Source organism: Chrysochloris asiatica, unplaced genomic scaffold (genome assembly GCF_000296735.1).
Source record: "Chrysochloris asiatica unplaced genomic scaffold, ChrAsi1.0 scaffold00020, whole genome shotgun sequence".
Lineage (NCBI taxonomy): Eukaryota > Metazoa > Chordata > Mammalia > Afrosoricida > Chrysochloridae > Chrysochloris > Chrysochloris asiatica.
Window position 1 is genome coordinate 12147401 of NW_006408538.1, and position 21437 is coordinate 12168837.

Consider the following 21437-nt stretch of genomic DNA (forward strand, 5'->3'; position numbering starts at 1 on the left):
CATATGCTTTGATATACTTGGAGGTTGGGAAGTAAGTGGTTAGGGTTAGTGTTAGGACTATGGCTAAGTCTAGGACTTTGGTGTTAACAATATGGTTTGGGATGAGGATTAGGGTTAGAGGTTGGGTTATGACTAGGGTCAGGGTATGTATTGATCTAGTTTTAGGGTTACAGTTAAATTGATTTTTTCATTTGTTTAGTTATCTAGTTTTTCTTGCAATCTATGTGATTTTTCTTCTTTGGCAGTTCTCTTAATTATATTATTATTTTAGTCCCTCTTTTTACTTTGTGGGCTTTATTGGTTTGGTGTTGCAAACGAATTTCTCTGGTTACCTATTTTCTACCTTGTAGGTTTTATTTTGAAATGTTAACCTCAGGTTGTTGTCTGCTGTTGTTAGTTTCTATCCAAAGAATTCATTAATAGTTTTTGTAAGGTTAGACTGTTATTTTTAAAATAAATTCTTTTAATGTCTGTTTATCTGGAAATTTCATGATTTCTCCATCATATTTGATGTGCAATTTTTCGGTCAATGTTGGTTTTTCCCCAGTGTTTATATTTCATCGCATTGTCTTCTTTTCTGTCTGGTTTCTCCTACCCTAAGGCACTCAGTTTTCTTAGTTCCCTGGGCCCACTGCTCTTTCTCAGACTTTGGCTCTTGGTTTTGCTTCTACTGTGCCTCTGCCAGCCCTCTGTTATTTCTCTGTCTTTGGGTCGAGGAAGTACAATGCATAGAGAATCTCAGAATCCAAAAGAAGCTCTTAGCTCTTAGCTTTTTCTTATGGATGGCAGTGAAATGGCCATTCCTGATTCTGAGATGGCTCATTTTATACGAAGTAGAGGTCCAAGTTTTTATTATTATTAGCAATTATTCACAACTGAATCATATCATCCTATGGAGCATCTTCTCCCATTTTCTCTTACACAACCCCATCAGGAAAAAAATAGTTCGGTGGGAGTTATTACAAAGATTAAGGCAGAAGAAGAGCCATATGAAGTACCTCACTGCACTGCTGGATGTTATTTCTTTGATTTTTTTTATTACTTTCATTTTAATGGGTTTTGTGCTTTCTTCTGGGTCCGTTGAAGTGTTTATCCACTGAGATTTTGATTAATTCAAAACAGTAATGAACTTAGAAGTATTATTTAAAGGCATAAAATGAATCAACATTAAGATTTAAAAAACTTGGTTGTGGTTGTGTGCTGTCTAGTCAGTTCTAACTGACTTCTAACAACCAGGACTGTGTGGGCTAATGCGTCAGACTGCAAAGTCATTTGAACTGCAAGGTTGGTGGTTCAAGCTCACCAGCTGCTCCTTGGAACCCTATACAGGGTCACTATGGGTTGGAATTGACTCGACAGCACTTAACAACAACAAATCTTTATGTGAACAGAAAGCTTCATCTTTCTCCTGTGGGTATCTTTCCTCCTGTAAGAACTGTAAATGAATTGGATGGGAAAGGGTTGAATATCCTTGTCTTAAGTAGCCCTTTGAAACCAGACTACTTGAAATAGCCTGGAAGCATTTGGCAAGGTGGGGGTGGTGCACATTCAGTCTGTAAAATTTGATGTGGGCCAGGAATTGAAGGACTTGCTTACTGGACTGTGAAGTGTGAATTCTGCTTTGGATGTTAATGGTTCCGAGGTTCAGTACCTTTAACAAACACAAACCACTTGGTGTGGAATTTGTGGTTTTTCTAAAACTCTCTTTGATGATAATGCTGTTTAGCAAAGTTTGGGAGCATCGCCTAAAGCAATGAGATTTACATTTTAGAATGAACCTCTTAAAAAAGTGCTTTGTGGAATATTTGAAATTTGGATAGTACAAACAAGGAACAGATTTTGTAATTTCATTTTAATCAATTTAAACTGTCAACTGCAGCCATCTATTTTCCCATTATATCCAACTTGATTGTTTGGAGCCATTCCATCTTACTTTAACAACTGAAAATGTGCCATGTAAATGAAGCTGTGTTACAGATGTGAATTACATACTACTTAAAAAGACTTCAAATAGAAAAATATCGAAACTGTTTTTGCCATTTTCTGGTGTTGATTACATGTTTAGATATTGGATATATTGGTTTGAATATATTAAAATTAATTTCACCTGTTTCTTTTTACCTTTTAAGATCTAATTACTAAAAAATTTAATATTATATCTGTGGGATAATGTTATCTCCTATTTCTGTTGGACAGTGTTTTCTTACAACAGTATGATTTGGAATGGTCTATATTAGTGGACTGACTAACGCATGTAGGGTAAAAGATGAGAGAAGTTAAGAGTCGTACAACTATTAGGGTGTAATGTGGTGCTGTGGGTTAGTGTAAAGTTGGTTTGAACTGCAAGGCCCTCCACTCCTTGGAAAACCCTATACAGGGTCACTATGGTTCGGAAATGACATAACAATACTTAACAACCACAGTCTTTACAAGAGCTGGTAACTTGTATGTCCTGTTGGCTATTGATGTCCTCAGGAACTAGATGTTATGAGTACTCAATGCGTATAGATATTTTTTGGGTATAAATATTTTTAAATTAATGTACTAAGGGAGAAGCACTAGAAACAGGAAACAAAGATGGATGAAAGGGGGGTGGGTATGAGTAAACAGACTACTTACTAAGTGGCTGAATTTGAATTTTGAAAATCCTCACAACTGGACCAAAAAATAACATCATGATATATGGAGAAAGGATTGAAGTTGTCAAAGACTTTATTTTGCTTGGATCCACTATCAAAGCTCATGGAAGCAGCAGTCCAGAAATCTAAAGATGTATTACATTAGGCAAATCTGCTGCAAAAGATCTCTTTAGGTATTTAAGAGCAAAGATGTCTGTTTGAATACTAAAGTGTGTCTGCCCCAAGCCATGGTATTTTCAGTTGCATCATAAGCATGTGAAAGTTAGACAATGTATAAGGAAGACCACAAACCACTGCATTTGCATGATGGTGTTGACAAAGAAAATTGAAAGGACAAAGGACAACCAGAAGAACAAACAAATCTGTCTTGGAAGAATTACAGCCAGAATGTTCCTTGGAAGCCAGGATGGCAAGGCTTGCTGTTTAGAGGAACTGTTACCTGGAAGAGGACTGAAGCTATAGATCTTTACCAGAACAAACAGTCTCATCTTTCTCCCTCAGAACAGCTGGTAGTTTCGAACTGCTGACCTTGAAGTTAGCAGTCCAACTGGAAATCACTATGCTACCAGAGCTACTTGCTTGGAAAAGTGGAGATCCTCAGTGAGGTTGATTTACATAGTGGCAGTAGATAGTGGACTCAAACAGAATAATTGTGAGGATGTTGCAGGACTAGGCAGTGTTTTTGTTTTGTTGCACATAGGGTCCTGTATATAAGTCTGAACCAAACCAACTCTAGGACACCTAACAACTTTTGAAGAGTGCTGTGATGTAGGATGGGAACTAAATAGTCCCAGAAGCTTTTGTTTTCTTAAGATGGAAAAGACTTGTTGTGTAGCCTGTGGGGAAGAAGCCAGAAGGGAAAACTTGCAGATCTTGAAACACTGGCTCCAGAATGCTCTCTGGTTTTCTGTTAGAAATGTGTAAAAATACTTCTGTGTGTAATCACCAGCTAAGTGTGCTGACTGTGAGTAAATACTCAGGGTTCTTGGAGTTCATGTTCTTAGTCTTAGAAAGTATACACTGACTTTTTTTTTTTTTTCTTTGAAGGGATATAATTAGAGTAACTGGCTAGGACCCAAAGTCACATGAGCCAAGAAGACAACCAAAAGGCCAAACCTTTATTGGTGCCTTGTAGCACCATGAATTAGCTAGTTATCTGATGGCTTTCTGGGTGGAATTAGGTGCTACAAGGTCCAAAGTAGTATCTTTGGTCATGAGGGGAGGGAGAACACTCTACGCTGGTTAGCTTGATAGTGGCTAAAACCAAATGACCCTACATTTTGGTACAAAATAAGACTAAACCTTGTAGAACAAATATCTTAAAATCTTGGACAGCACTTATGACTTATTTTTAAAGAAATGAAACAAACCAATGGGGTTTTTCCTGGCTGCCGTCTATCAGTGAATCCTGACAGTATGCATTTATCACTATTCACTGATAGAAGGTTAGTTGTATTGAGAACGTTTTTCATTGGATTTTAGTCACCCAATTATATGGAACAGAGGAATTTGAGGAAATAAGCAAAAAGGTAAAGGCATATTCATGATTATCCAGAAATGAGAGGAGGAGCGTGATGGTCCAAGGAGTTTTTGGAGGGAAATCAATACCTCATTGACTGAGTTCTATCCTAAATTCACTCATATTTTTTCAATCACTTGACACGAACCTATTGTTATTTATATATATTTATTTCAGTTACTGAGTTTGTTAAATCCTAAACTTTCCATACAATATCACCTAATATTATGCTTTTAATTTAGAGTTTTTGAAACTCTTCTAGCTTTTTTTTTTTTTTTAAAGAAATGTTTAGTGGAAATAAAGCAAATTAAATCCTATGGCCTATACAATTGTTGTTAAGTTCCATTCAGGCAGTTCCTACCCATAACAACCCTGTAAAGGGGTTTCCGAAGAGCAGCTGGTGAACTTGAACTGCCAACCTTGTAATTCAAACCAACTTCATGGTGATATTTTCAATAGCGTTGCTCTATTGCTATCACTCAAAATTAATAATCTTTTCACAAAGAAATGAATGAAGGTAGGTCAACTGGGTTCAGAAGGAAAATAATTCTCACAGTCTAAGAAACTACCTAAGGAATTGTAGTGCTCTTACTTGGTTTAGTAAATATTGGTAACTAATAGTTGAGTCCTGGTGTGGCTCTGTGGGTTAATGTGCCAGACTGCAAAGCTGTTTTGAACTGCATGGTTGATGATTCAAGCTCACAGACTGCTCCTTGGAAACCCTGTTCAAGGTGGCTATGGGTCAAACTGACTTGACGACACTTAACAACAATAGCATCAATGATGTGGTGCTATAAGATCAGCACTGGACTGAAAACCACAAGGTCCACAGTTCAAAAGCACCGGCGGCTCCTCAGAAACCCTGTACAGGGTCTCGGAGTTGGGACTGCCTGGACAGCACTTAACAAGAACAATGGCATTCATTGTAAAAAATGTTAATAGTACTGATTGTTGGTGGTTCCATCTTTACTTGTAGAACAGTGCCTTTGCTTGTAGATACATGGATTTTTTGCCAGAGAGATTTGAGTCCTGAAATTATTGATCTTAGTCTTCCTACAATTTAAAAAAAAATTTCTTATTAGAAGAAGAATTTAGTTCTTAGTGCCATTTATCTAAGTAGTTAAAGCAGATGAGATAATTCTTATAAAATACTCATAATAATGCTTAAGTGATTTTGAGTCAGTTCTGACTCACTGCGACCCTGTATAGGGTTTCCAAGAAACAGCTGGTGAGTTTGAATCACTGATGTTGCAGTTAGCAGTCTAGGTCTTATCCTACAGCACCACACCAGGACTCCATAATAATAATACTTGGCAAGGAGTAAATGCTCAGTGCATAGATAATACCCACTGTCCTCAAGTCAATTTCAGCTCGCATTAACCAAATGTTATTAGTGGCCTGTAGTCGGTTTACACTCACAGGGACCTTATGCACAACAGAACAAAACACTGCAAGGTCCTGTGCTATTCCCAAGATTGTTTTATTGTTGTGTTAGAACCTATTGTTGTTGCCACTGTGTCAATTCATCCTGCTGGGGGTCTTCCTCTTTGTCACTGACCCTCCATGATATAGCAACCCTATAGGCAGAGCACAGCTGACCCCAAAGGGTTCCCATGGTTGTAAATCTCTAGAGAAGCAGACTGCTCCGTCTTTCTCTAGCAGAGTGGCTAGTGGGTTTAGATGCCTGACCTGTGTCTTCAAAACCATGTGCTTTAGTCATGGGAGTAGCTTTCAGTCAGTTAGTTTGAACTGTGGATTTGAAGCTGGAATTTTTAGGGTTTTATTATAAGTCAAAGGACAGATTGCGGTGGAAGGAATACTTAATGTCACTGAATCAATTCCAATTCCAATAGTGACCCTGCATAGGGTTTCCTAGGCTGTAAATGTTCACAGGAGCAGAAAGCTTCATCCTTCTCCCACAGTGTGGCTGCTGGATTTGAACTACCAACATTCTCTTGCTGCATCACCAATGCCCTTTATATCTTAAATAGTAATTTCGTCTCAACAGTGTATGGAAATCCTCCATCTAAACCTGTTGCATAAGTGCTCTTACTAACTGAGGTTCAAAGAATCTCCAAAGAGCAAGGACTTGCCCATTAACCTTACATTTTTTAGGCAAAACTTAACATTTTTACATTAGTAAGTGGTGTTTACTGGTGTGGCGCTGCAGGTAATGCATTGTACTGAAAAGTCAGTTTGAACTGCAACAACAACATGTTTAGCAATAAGTGGGGCTGGAAGAGGATGGATATCTTTCCGAGTCCATTAAGGTACCTGTTCTTCGGAAAGACAGAAAGAATTAAGGTATACCAAGGTAATGAAACGCTCAACATTAGATTTGGTTATTAAACCTTGAGCAGGAGTGAGATTATTCATGAGAAATGAATAGGCAATGGGTTTCAATTTAGAACCTTTAAGGATTCCAGAGCTACAGGAATACCTTGAGGGGAAGATTAAAGTAAAGGGACCCAAAGGCCTGACTAGCTCCTTGGAGATGTAGAGCTTAAAAGAGTTTTCAGGGGAAATTAAAGCTCCTTGGGATTCTTAAAACTAGCAGGCTACGTTTCTGATACTTAAAGAATGATTAAATTTGAAGTCTGAAAACTCAATTACAACATTGGGTGTCAAAGTTGGTAGGATGATAGTTTGAGGTAGATTTGGGATCTTTGCAAGTTTTTTTGTTTTTTTGAATGGAAATAAATAATACTATCTCATAGCCTCTGGTGTGGCGCTTTGGGCTAATGCACTTGACTGCAAAGTAGTTTGAACCACAAGGTCAGTGGTTCAAGCTCATCAGTCACTCCTTGGAAACCCTATACAGGGTCACTATGGGTCGGAACTGACTCTATAGCACTTAACAACAACAAGAACAACAAATCTTATAGCCTCAGAAGAAAAGGTACGTGGTCCAGAACACCTGTGACTGGGAGCTGTTTGTCACCTTGGTTTAGTAGAGATTTCTAATAACTGAGAACCAGTTTTCTTGTTGTTGTTGTTAAGTGCCACGGAGTCAATTCTAACTCATGGTGACCCTGTGTAGGGTTTCCCAGGAGCAGTTGGTGAGCCTGAATTACCCACCTTGTGGTTCTAATCTATTTTGCAGTTCAGCGCATTAACACACAGTGCCATACTGGGACCCCAGCCTGAGGCTAAAGGATTACCTTTGAGTTCTATCACCCTGTGGCTAAAAGTGGGTGGAGGTTTTGTTAGGTATAGAAGTAAGAAAATTAGAAACTCACAATCTAGTGCAGACAACTGAGGAAACAACTGAGGTCTCTGCCATGGCTCCTATTAGACCCAAGCGTGGAAGAACCTGCAAACCAAAGGACTCCAAGGTAGGGTGGTTGGAAACTAGCAAAAGTTCCACAAGTTCAGCCCTCTTAGACTTACCTCCCTGAGACCTTTGAATTCCTCACATGGAATGTAGGAAGACTAGTAATTAAGGGAGATCTGAGGTGCACTGATCACAGAATTTTGTTTTGTTATTATTAGTGCCATTGAGTTGATTACAACTCACTATATAGGGTTTCCAAGGACCGGCTGTTGAGCTTGAACCCGTGACCTCGCAGTTCAAACATACCTTGAATTTGAGTGTTTATTCTACAGCACCAAATCCACAGAATATTGGTGGTGGTTAATGTGCCGTGGAGTCAGTTCTGACTCATAGTGACCCTGTACAGGGTTCCGAGGCTGTAAATCTTTTTGGGAGCAGAAACCGTCATCTTTCTCCCACGGAACAGCTGGTAGTTTCAAAGTGCTGACCTTAAGGTTCGCAGCCCAATTCGTAGCTACTACACTATAGGACCACAAAACTTAGTATATAGCACATATGGTTTTATCCCAAAACAAGGGAGGGGAGAGAAGGAAAATTGGTAGTCGAGTTTTCCTGGTATAAGAAAATATGGTGGCTATTGTACAAGTTCTACATTTAAAAAACCATTTCTAAAAATATTGACTTTAAACATTTATTTGAGAATTTTCCTTAGATGGCACTTTGAGCTTTCCTTTTGGCTTACATTTGGTTTGGTTAGCAGACACTTGTGGTAAACGTCATGGCTAGTGTTTGTAGTTCTTACTAGAGCCAGTGTCATGGTGAAATATTGATTTGATTTCAACTCATAGTGATGCTATAGAACAGAGTATAATGATTCCTTGGGTTTCCAAGACAGCTTTATAGGAACAGATGACTTCACCTTTCTCCCTTCCAGTGTGCCTGCTCTATTATACCTACTAACCTTGTTAAGCAGCCCAGTGCTTAACCTACAGTGCCACCGGGGCTCCTTCAACATTAGTTAAGGCACTCATAATTCTCCCTGAGCTGCTTCTCCAAAAACCCAGTTTATAGATTGGGAATGTAGAGCTTTTGCTTCCCTGAACTGCACCGTGGAGTGTTCTTTCATGCAACTACTTTTTGTATACCTGTTTAGTTTATGCATTTATCTTATGTATTTTCAATAGAATCTTGGTGTGGTATGTTAGGATAAGCACTGGACTACTAGGAGCTCTGGTAGCGTAGTGGTTACGAATCAGGCTGTGAACCTTAAGGTCAGCAGTTCGAAACTACCAGCCGCTCCGGGGAAGAAAGATGAGGCTTTCTACTCCCGTAAAGATTTACACCCTCGGAAACCCTGACCAGGGTCGCTATTGGTCGGAACCAACTCGACAGCACTTAACAACAAAAACAACTAATCGTAAGGTCAGGGGTTCAAACCCACTAGCTCCTTGGAAACCCTGTGCAGGTATGCTTTGAGTTTGAATTGACCCAAGAGCAGTTATCAACCTTGTATCATCAGACTACTGAAAATTGTCTTTTTGATGGACTCATCTTCCAGCACTATATCAAACAATGTTCAACGATTATTCATAAAGTTTTCAGTGGCTAACTTTTCTCCCTAATTTGTCTTAGTCTGGAAGCTCTGCTGAAACCTGCCCATGGTTGACCTTTCTGGTATTTAAAATACCAGTGGCATAGCTTCCAAAATCACAGAAACATGCATGTCGCCACAGAACCACAAACTGACAGGCAAGTAATGGTTTCAATTACTAGGTCCTAAAGGAGCTCTGGTAGCGTAGTGGTTACGAATCGGGCTGTGAACCTTAAGGTCAGCGGTTCGAAACTACCAGCTGCTCCGTGGGAGAAAGATCAGGCTTTCTACTCCCGTAAAGATTTACACCCTCGGAAACCCTGTACAGAGTCACTATGGGTCGGAACCGACTCGACGGCACTTAACAACAACAACAACAAAGGAGCTCTGGTAACGTAGTGGTTACGAATCGGGTTGCAAACCATAAGGTCAGCAGTTCGAAACTGCCAGCTGCTCTGTGGGAGAAAGATGAGGCTCCTGTAAAGATTAACAGCCTCGGAAACCCTGTGCAGGATCGCTATGAGTCAGAACCGACTCCACAGCACATAACAACAACAACAAAGAGCTTTTTCTGTTTTGGTTTTCAATTTTGTAATTAGTTATATCTTTCTATCCAAGTAGAATTCATCTCTAGGAGAGCAGGCACCTTATCTTTTTCAGTACAAGATCCTGAGTCTCTTGCACAATGGTTTGCACATAGGAATTTTCAAATTATATTTTCAGTAAATAAATGCTGACCCATCTGTGTTTGGACTACTTTGGTCTATTGTGGATGACTGCCACTTGAGTGCCCTGAGACTCAGGATGGTCGAGGACTCACCTTTTTACATCTGATTGATGGTTTATTTATCTTGGTCATGGGTAAATGACTTGGTCTGATTGATGGTTTATTTAAATTTTATTTTGGTGAAATATATATAGCAGAAGATTAGCAATCTTAACAATTTTTTGGTATTTAATTCGGTAACACTATTTTCACAAGGCTGGGCTACCATTACCCCCTTCTAACTCCTAAAGTTTGTCAATATCTGGTTGTGTTGTGCATTGGGTTGCTAGGAGTCAGAACCGAATTACCAAACACACAGTAGTCTTTCATCATCTACTCCCATTACCTTCCCTCCTAAACCCTGGCAATTGTCAGTAATGCCCAGTATGGCACTGTGGGTTAATGAGCTGGACTGCAATGTCATTTGAACCACAAGGTTGCGGTTCAATCTCACCTGCCACTTCATGGAAACCCTATGCAGGGCCTTAACAACAACAATCTGCATGTACATATTCTAGGTATTTTGTACAAGTGGAATTATATGATACTTAATATTTTGAATTAAGGAGCTCTGGTAGTATAGTGGTTACGAATCGGGTGTAAATCGCAAGGCCAGCAGTTCTACGGGAGAAAGATGAGGCTTTCTGCTCCCATAAAGATTTACAGCCTCAGAAACCCTGTGTAGGGTCGCTTTGAGTCGGAACCGACTCCACGGCACTTAACAACAACAATATTTTGAATTAGACTTAACTTCATTCAGAATAATATTATGAAGGTTTATCCACATAGTGACAAGTATCTATAAATTTTGCTTCTGTTTCTGTCTGAACAACATGGCATTGTATGTATATAGCACACCTTGTTTATCCATTCATCCTTTAAAGGTCTTTGGAACTTTTTCCACCTTTTGGCTATTTTGAATAATGCTGCAGTGAAATTTTGTGTTCCAGTGTTTGTTTTAGTCCCAGTTTTCTAGTTTCTTGAGTATATGCCTATGAGTGGAATATCTGAGTCATATGGCAGTTTCTTTCTGAATAATCGTCACACTTATGCATAGCAGCTATATCACCATCCATTTCTAACAAGTGATCTAGCATTGCAAATGGATTCCTTCACATTATCTTTTTTAAAACTAATAATATTTTATTGTTGTTTAGGTGAAAATTTATATAGTAAATTAGGTTCCCCTTTAATGAACTTTGTATAAATGGTTTCATGCTTTTGGTTACAGTTTTGACAATGTGTCAGCAGTCATTATTTCCATTATGTTGGTTCTGTTTTTAGGAATCTAGGTTCCCCTCCCCTCCTGTCTGCTCACCTTTAGTTTGGGGTTAATGTTGACCCTTTAGTGTCTGCATGAATAATTTCATTTAGAAAGCTCAATAAGAGACGGGTCCCTCTGAGGTGGAGATTACAGATATCTAAAATGTCTAACTTTTCCAACATGTCACACCACTCAATAGGCCTTGGTATCAGTCACCACTTCACCCCTTCCTCATGTCCCAGGGTCCTATAATACCCCGCAGGGACTCACCGAGCTCAACAACTGTCAAGGGAAATGGCTTACGCAGTTGTGTAGGCTGTCCAGTTTCAGATCTGTAGTTCAAAACGGTCAGTGTGGAAGATTCTCTGCACCCAAATATGCAGGCTGTTGATACAGGAAGCTTCAAGAGCTGGTGAATTGGGTCAGGTGATGGGATGCAAGTCACTTGAATTGGAGGTCAGCCTCCATGAATCCCAGGAATCAGAGGTCAGACAACATGCCGAGCAAGAGAGCAAACTTTGCCAAAGCAGTCTTATAAATTGGACTCACACCGTACTTCCACAGAAACCTAAGGATGGTGACTTGAGTTCTGTAAATTGGGGGCATCCTTAATTCTTGTTATTAGGTGCCATTGAGTCAGTTCTGACTCATAGTGACCCTGTCACAACAGAACAATACACTGCCTCATCCTGCACCATCCTCATAAGTGTTAAATTGAATCCATTGTTGTTACCAGTGCTCGTCTATCTAATTGAGGGGCTTCCTTTTTAAATTTTTTTTGTGCTGACCTTCTACTTTACGACGCATGATGTGTTTCTTCAGGGCCTGGTCCCTTCTGATAACATGCCCAAAGTACAAGAGACAGTGTTACCATGCTGGCTTCTAAGGAGCATTTTAGCTGTACTTCTTCCAACACTGATTTGTTTGTTTTTCTTTCACTCTCATGGACGTGTTTTAATTTCTTTAGCTTCAGCCTGAACTTGTATAGAAGCTACTGATAGTCTTTTCTACATTTGGCCCCTGGCCTTGTTTTAGCTGATTATACCAAGCTTTTCCACCATCTCATCTCACAGATATAGTCAGTTTGATTCCTGTGCATTCCTTCTGGTGAGGGCCATGTTATTGCTGTTTTTAAAAAAAGGTATTTGCAATGAAGTCATAAGTCTTGTGAAATTCTTATATAATTTGCAGAATCATTTCTGTCACCAAAGCCATATTTTCTAACTACTGATCCTTCCTCTTTGTTTTCAACATGTGTCAAATTCCAACTACCAGTAATTGTAAATACGACTTAAATATATGCTTGATCAATTTCAGCCCAAAGAAATTGGTAGAATTCTTCACTTTTATCATCTCTGGCTTTTGTGATTGATGCATAAATTTGAATACTAGTAGTATTAACTGGTAGCCCACCGAATATTATCACAGAGAGCATTTTACTTCATTTATAGGATGAATGGGACACCATTCCTCTTTGACGTTCCAGACTTAGTAAACCATGACTGTCAAATTTAAAATGGCTAAGACCAGTCCATTTCAGCTCACTAATGCCTAGGATGTCAATTTTTATGCATCCCATTTAATTTTTGACAACTTTCAAATTTCCTATATTCATACTTAAACTACAAACAGACTTAGAAACATGACTAAAGCTCATAAGTATATTTTGAGGGTTTGAAGCTAGTTATGTAAAGTTTAAAAATAAACATTGGTAATCTGTGACGTTAAATGTCAAGACACTTGTGGAAAGAGTGATTACTAGACAAGGAAGTTCCTTCATTGGGAACTTGATTCGTTGTTCAAAGGTATCATTTTGGGAAAATTCAATAAGGTATGACTTGTTCTCTTTTTTCTTTAACACAGATTACATTAAAATACTAACCCATTTATTTAACGGTACCATGTAATTGGGGAAACATTAATCTACCAATATATTAACAGGCATGGGGGAAAATTCATAAATTGCAATTCTCTTCCCACATCCCTCTTTTTGATGTTTATGACTTCCCTGAACAGATAAGAAGCAACAATAAACTGTCTCCTACGCGAATCCATAGAGGATAGGATTCACATTTAATTACTCTTATTGTGAAATTGCTCTGGTTCTGACTCAGATTTTTTGAATAAATGATGTATAAGTAATTTTTATATTCATTTTACCAGGTAGATATTGACAACAAACCAGTAAATGGCCTCACATCAGGATCCATGGAATACGGCAGATGTGGTCATGGGGAAGAACAAAGATTGGAGTTGAACCCACATTCCCTTGAAAATGTAACTAGAAGTAAAGAAAGCATGACCGGCATTGAAGTAGAGAAGTGGACACAAAGCAGAAAATCACACTTCAGCGATCACGTCAAAGCAGATTGTAGTGCAAATGTTACAGAAACTGGAAAATTGAAAAATTTAGAAGATGACAGGAAAAGAGTCCTACTTCCTGACCTCCTTGAACCGCAAAAATTGTTTGCACAAAGCGTAAGGAACGGAATAAAAAATATACACTATTTGCCAACTGAAACAAATGTTTCCTTTAAACCATTTAATATTGAAGAATTTGGCAAGGCACTTGAAAATAATTCCTATAAATTCCTGAAAGACACTGCAAACCATAACAATGCCATGAGGTCTATTGCTACTAGTTCAAGCTGTGGTCGTCTCAAGGGGGGAAGTAATGTTTTCGTCTTTCAGAAACCTGGCTTTAACTCCAAGTCTATGTCAGATTCTACAGACTTGAATGTAAACAGTTATATTGCTACACACAATGAAAGTCATCAGCCAACAACCCCTGATGGCGGAAATATTAAAGAACTAAAAGATGAGTCTCCAATTCAATCAAGTGTTCTGTCGGTAATAAAAGATAGAATGTTAACGGCTGAGCAAATGGTGGCCATAGAGGCCCTGACTCAACTTTCAGAAGCTCCATCAGAGAATTCCTCACCATCAAAGTCAGAGAAAGATGTAGAAACAGAGCAGAGAACTGCTAGTCTCCTTCATAACTGTAAAGCTTTTATCTACTCTGTAAGAAAAGACTTACAGGACCCAAACTCACAAGGGCAAGCAGAAATCCTTCATCACGCTCCACTTTTGGAAAAACAGAGTTCATGTAACATGGTGGTATTCAATGGTCAAAATGCCATTTCCAAATCACACAAGTGCTCAGTTACTAACCAAGCACCCACTAAGTCACAGGAATATTCAAAAGTCACAAACTCAGTATCTCTTTTTACGCCAAATTCTAATTCATCTAAAATTGGCAAAAACAAAAATGTTGCTCATGGTAGAATTCCTCTTGATAGTTACTCTAAGAATTTGTATCAGGTCCCACCAAGAAGTAATAAATTGGGGTGCTGTAATCAGTTACTGGACAGAAGTAAGAAGTTAAAGGGAGATGTGTCTTGTCATGATGCAGCTCACAGTCAAATAGAGGAAGATGTTGCAACACAGTTAACCCAACTTGCGTCAATAATTAAATTAAATTATATAAAACCAGAGGATAAAAGAGGTGAAACTATACCAACAAGCCTTTCTGCACATAACTCACAACAAAAATATAGTCAGGAAAAGACCATAATACAACAGAAACCACCTTCAAGTATACAGAACTATCATGGCGCATCATTAACAAAACAAAAGAACACATCCCAGAAAAGGACAAAATGCACCCAACCTAGAGTTCGACGAAAAAGGAAGCCTGCAGTCATAAGCTGTGATGAAAATGACCAGAAGAAGCAAGAACATTTATCACATGAGTATAGTAAGTTACATGCAATTTGGGTGGCATCCAAATTTCAACGATATGGTATATTTGGACCCCATAATTTTCCTATTCAGTTGGGAAGAATTCCTCCACTAACCAAAGTATGTAAGCCATTGACACAAAAGAGTTCAGCATTACAACACAAAAAATTATTTCCTCCAGTCAATCAGATAAAATTTGAGAGATATTATCCTGAATTAGCACAAGAAAAAATGATAAAGGTTGAACCATTGGATTCTTTCTCTTTATCTCATTTTAAAACTGAATCCAGCGGGGAGGCATTTACAGACAAAGCTTGTAATTCTCAGGTACAGCCTACAGGGAATGTCGATCAGAAAGCTCAACCCTTGCCCCAGCTCTCCTCTTCACCCATCGAGTGTGCTAACCTGATGTCTTGCAATGACCAAACACAGTGTCAGCAGGATATTAAAGAGCAACTCATGGATCAGAGAGTCCTAACATTGCCTGATAGCTCTCATGAGAGATCCCTCTCAGACCCAGAACAAATTCTCAGGAATGTAAATGTTGTATGTTCAGGTGGAATTACAGTGGTTTCAACCAAAAGTGAAGAACACGTCTATTCATCCGGTCTAGGAAAATTAGGACTTTCTCCTGGTGACAGTATACAAAAAAATTTTAACGATTACGCCATGAACTTCTTTACTAAACCCACAAAAAACCTGGTCTCTACAACGAAAGATTCTGATCTGCCAACCTGCAATTGTCTCGGTAAGTGTTGTATGAAGGGTAGGTGTTCCTCTTTTTTAACCTCCATCAATTTCTTGCAGTTCTCGTTCTTCATTGAGGATTGGTATTTTTTGCCTCATTCTTTTTCAAGCTAAGATGGTTTGGGTAATTCTATGTCTACTTTTTTGGTGGGTCTTTCATTGAATCTGCTCAGATAAATCTGAAATGCAACTCATTTGAAATAACAAAGAAACTTTCTTCAGTAGAAAAGCTGGTTGTTTCTGTTTAGCTTAAATGGATCTTCAGTTGTATATTGTGCATATCTCAAGAATGAAATTTTCAAGTACTTTGTTACAAGCTTATGCTGCCTAGAATACTTGCATTTTAAAAACAATTACTTATTGTTTGATATAGAATATTTGCAGAGAATATAAAACATAAAGAACTCAACAAATAGCTGTGAAAGTGTCTGTATAATTGTCACCCAAACCTAGAAGTATTTTGTTTCCTTTTAGCATCTAGTTTTTATGGGCTAAAATATGAACCATGTAGACAGATGTGAAGAAAAAAAAACTAGTATCTTAGATACTTTAAGACTTTCTAGATAACTTGAGTTTTGTTATTTTTTAATTAACAAATTTATTCAATAAATATTTATTTCCTATCTCAAAATAGTAATCATAAGCAGGTTTGTGGTTATAGCTGAGTTGTGGACAAATTTCTAATCAATGTCATTCTGTGCTTTAGGCATCACTGAAAGTTAAACACTTAAAAATTATTGTTAAGTTTCATGAATGCTTGTAAGCCCTATGAAAATCATGCTGGGGTAGAGTCTCAGGTGGGTCTTTGATAAACTTCCTCAATATTTAAATCTACCAACACTTAATTTGACTTATATACTGATATTAGTCATCATTTATGGTAAAATCTCATGTAGTTCTTAAATATAAAGAACTAAAAAATTTTTTATTAGTCTAACTAAAAAAACCCCAACAGGGTGAGTAAATATTTTGAGTTATTAAAGTATGTTGGGTTGTTTAAGAAATCATTCTGGTGTTAATTAGGCATTTGACTGCTAATCAAAAGGTCAGTGGCTCCAACCCACCAGCTGGTGGATTTCTATGGGAGAAAAACGAGGTTGTCTTGGACTTTGTGTTGGAGTCAACATATAGGCTTGCTATGAATTGGAATTGCTTTAAGGGCAGTGAATAGAAGGTTGCTTAAAGTTCTATTATTTCAGCTATTATATGGCCTGTGATAGGATGGAATTTGGGAAATAACCTGTTTTAAACCCAATACAAATAGGGTTAATTATTATAATCTTGCACTTAAAATCTAGCCCCATGTCACAAAAATTAGTCTTTTTACTATGAACATGTGGCTTGTTATTCATTTCCACCTTGGTTTGTTAAAAATAATTCAAAAGGATATCCCTGAATTTTAATAAAATCCTTTCATAAAGGATATTGGAATCTAGAGCTGACTTTTAGTACTTTTGTATGCAATATAATTTGATATTTTGATCATTCTGTTTCTGCATTAATTATTCAACACCCAGTTTTAATAGTCTAGTATGTCGTTGGCACTGAGGTCAAGCATTCATGAAGAGTTTCACAATCTGCAAAGGGTTACAATCCTGTGTGAGTAGGAAGACTGGAGAGATGGAGAAGTTCTTATAATGGTGCTAGCTCATATGACAGCTGTCACAAAGAGTCTGGTGCCATGCCCTTGATATTTTATATCTCACGACAAAGGCAAGGCTGAATATCCCCAATTAACAAATGTGAAGTATGAGGCACAGAAAAGTTATATTAAATGGTTAAACTGAGCTTCAGAGACGTGTTCTCAACTCTCAAACCAATGTTTGTAACTTCTACCCTTTATTGCTTCAAAAATCTATATGGTGATAAAGGAAGCACTATAAATGCAGGGAGAAAATCTAGTATTCAAAAAATAAAATGCCATTATAATTTATAGGAGGTCCTGGTGTGGCACTGTAGGTTAATGTGCTGGACTGCAAGGTTATCAGTGGCTCAAAGTCACTAGACACTCCTCGGAAACCCTATACATTGTCACTAGAAGTTGGAACCAACTCGATGGCACTTCACAAGAACAACAATAGTTATACCATAGATTTCACAATTAAAGTCCTGCTATTCCCTAGAAATGATCCAATCTTTTTTTGATTATTATTACAACACTGAACAACAGCAGTTTATATAATGAAGGTATTCTAGTTTTACCTTGTGGATACTAGTTTCAGTTAGATGATTGTTTAATATTCTGACACCTTCTTTATATGCATACATAATAACTAGTCAAGGTATAGGAGGTAAAACAGCTAAAGGCCATTAGCAATAAAAGTCAGGTAGTCAAAGTTTATTGAGCACCTAAAATGAACTCTATTACATGCTATCACTCATGTGTCTTCCTCTAATCATTAAATTTGAGGTTAGTGAATTGAAATAAAGAGATAGAAAAAACAAAAAGAAGTGAGATCATCATATCAAAGGATCCCTGATTTCCTCATGCTATAATCTAGCAAAATAGATTGAATAACCATTAGGTTTAGGTTTTAGTTCATTCTCAACCCTGACTCTATTGACATTTTGGACTTTATAATTCTTTGTTGTGGGTGGCTTTTCTCTTCACTGTAGAATGTTTAGCAGCATTCCCAGCCTTTACTCAGTGGATTCTAGTGACACTTGCCTCCACACCTGTGAAAACCAAAAATGTTTCTAGACATGCCCAGATATCCCTTGTGGACAAGATTGTCTTTGTTTTAGAATCACTGCTCTAGATCACCAATAATAAGTTAAAATCTACTCAGTATCCATTTCAAAAGCCACAGAAACAACCCTACATTATATTTGATGTCTAATGAAAATGTTTAAATAATGACCTTTTGGTGTTGGTTCGCCATGGTCAGAAATGCATTCATCTCATTCCTTGATGATTCTGATTAGGCACAATAATAACAGGTCAAATAAAAAATACTGTTTTCTAATATATGTGAAAGGAGTTCTGGAAGCGTTGTGGTTGTGAATTGGGCTGCTAATCTCACGTTTAGCAGTTCAAAACTACCAGCTGTTCCATGGGGAAAGGATGAGGCTTTCTGCTCCCGTAAAGATTTATAGCCTCGGAAACCCTGTACAGGGTCCCTATGAGTCAGAACTGACTCCACGGTACTTAACCACAATATATGTATAATTAATACTCATAAAAATGCAAACATTTTAACATATGAGGTAAACATTCTCATATGGTTCCATTCTGTGAAGATAAAACACTCATAGTTTTTCTATATGAATTCATATTATTGATGATTTTTCAAGTCTTTACATTTTTATAAAAATAAGGAAACATACTATGCAATTTTCTTTTTTAGCTTATTGAAATCTTTGACGTTTAAAAATTTTTGCAAGTGTGATTACTTTAATAGCTTCAGTGAATTCCACTATATAAATAAATGTTCCATAATTCAACCAATCATTTCTGACAGATGATAAGGGTGCTTTTTTCTTGATAATACAAATAATTGTAACAAGATATATTTTGTGTACATTTGCATGATTAATACTTAATTGTGCAAGTGTACAATAAGATAAGTCTAAATTTTGAAATTTTACTTTAAATTAAATAAGATTCTGTGGTCATTCTTTTTTGAATCATAGTTCCTAAATAACTTCACTTTTCACTTCAAGTTTTAAAAAGTAGGAGACAGGAGAATAATATATCCAGATCTTTAAAAAATGGTTTTCCTCTTCTGATGCTTAGAGAGAAAAAGAATTAGGAGTAGCAAGAAGAAAGGAACATTAACAATTTAAATTCCAATGCCTATTTTGCTTGACTTTAGTTTTTAAATTCCTTATCAAAAGTCATGGTTTTATATAGAGAAAAAAATAAAAAATTAGCTCTTCCATGCCCTATGCAACTCTGTAAAACCTTGGGTCTAATAATCTCATTCCTTCCACAGATCGAGTTATACAAAAAGACAAAGGTCCATATTATACACACCTTGGGGCAGGACCAAGTGTTGCTGCTGTCAGGGAAATCATGGAGAATAGGTGAGGACAAATATTTCCCTCTTAAAGCCATTCTGTATTGTGGACTGGAGTCAATGCAGATGAATGGAAACCTTTACAAGTATGAGTTGGATATTTCCTAGCACCCAGGAAAAGAGTACTGTCCTTGGTCAAGGCCGCCAGACTCACTAATCCCAAGAGACACAGAACACGAACCAAGCCACCCACAAAGCAGGACTAATGTCTTTGTTAAATTTAGAAATACTTATTTGTATATTATTACATAATTGTAGAAACAGTTGAGATTACCACCATTACCAGGATATTAATTGCCTTTGCTTTTCTTGGAGTCAGGCCATTTTTAAAAAGGGATCATTAAGGATAAATAAACAAACAGAACTGAATAAGAAATAAAAACATCTGCCACTGAAATGTAAATTTAGGAAACTTAAACTACAAATCTATGTCTTTATGCACATTAAGATGCTAAAAGTTACAGGTTCCAAGGATACCTCACAATTAGTATTTTCCCTCCATTGTGTTTTTCTCTCTCTTTTTTTTTTTTTTTTACAGGTTTGGTCAAAAAGGAAATGCAATAAGGATAGAAATAGTAGTATATACAGGAAAAGAAGGAAAAAGCTCTCATGGGTGTCCAATTGCTAAGTGGGTAAGTGTTTCTAAAAACCTACTAATAATTTTTGTTCCCATCAACAGAAGAGTCAGTAAACAAACTTTGGTACATACACAAAATGGAATACTATACAACTTTGAAGAATAATTATGAATCTTTGAAAAACCAAAGAACATGGTTGGACCTGAAGCATATTATGCTGAGTGAAATTATTAAATTACAAAAGTCCCAGTTCTTTCACATGGGATAGAATTTTAATTTTTTTGTTTTCTCTTACATGCTGTAGAATCAAGTAGTAATTAAACACTTGCCTTAATTTCTAACAATCTCAGTGAAATCTGAGCAAAATCAATTTCAGAATGAGGAAGATAAGTTAAAAGAATTCCATTTCATTGAGTGTTTTTTGTTGCCAGGCCCCAAGCTAGATACTGTTGCCACAAACCTGAAGTATTATCTTCCAGTCATCACGCTTGCAGATAATTAGGAAATTGGCCCAGAATCACATCTGGCATCACAGACTTAGTCTAGGTTTTCCTGGCTTCAATTTCATTGCTCAAGGAACCTAGATGGTGCAGTAGATACATTTGGCTTTTAATCAAAAAGTTGCCTGGTTCTCTGCACCACCACTTCCACTTGTTGGGAGAAGGGTGTGGCAATCTGATTACAACCTTGGAAAAATCCCTTTGGGGCAGTTATATTCAACTGAGATCACCTTGTCAACATTAATGTCAGTTTTGCTCCCCTAGAAGTGCAGAACATTCCCTATAATATGTATCAATGTGAATACTTAGGATGCGGAAGAGGGTTTATAGTTCTGAAATATTACTTTCTTTATTGAGTTATTTTACTCAATTTTTCTCAATTTCCCAAAACATGCACTCAGTATTTCTGTGAAAGAGACTTTGTTGAAGGTATTTCCAAGTGGCATCCAGAATGACTATTATTGTACATTTTATCTAAACTCTTGTAAATGTGATATATTCAGATGTTTAAAACTATTTTAAAATAGAATATGGCAAGTGGTTGTGAAGTGGGGTCAAGTTAGTTATGACTCATCGTAACCCTACGTAGGGCTTCCAAGGCTGTCAATCTTTGTAGAGCAGAAAGCCTCCTTTTTCTCCTGCTGAGTGGGCTGGTGGGCTCAAACTGCCGACCATTGTTTACCCTAAAGTGCCCCTGTGCTTCTGAAGGATATTGTATACTGTTGGTATATTATTGATTTATAGACACTTGTAATGCACTAAGAAAATTGGCCAGTATTTATAAAAGCTACGAATTTGT

General features: G+C 37.4%; 1 protein-coding gene across 1 annotated transcript in view; it reads left to right on the forward strand.

The window, feature by feature from the left end:
• The window catches only part of TET1 (tet methylcytosine dioxygenase 1), a 97397-nt gene that overhangs the window by 46900 nt on the left and 29060 nt on the right, over positions 1-21437 (forward strand). Inside the window, exons 3-5 of the mRNA XM_006835832.1 lie at positions 13217-15542; positions 19477-19567; positions 20099-20192. Coding sequence (XP_006835895.1) covers positions 13217-15542; positions 19477-19567; positions 20099-20192 — 2511 coding nt within the window. The remainder of the gene's footprint in view (positions 1-13216; positions 15543-19476; positions 19568-20098; positions 20193-21437) is intronic.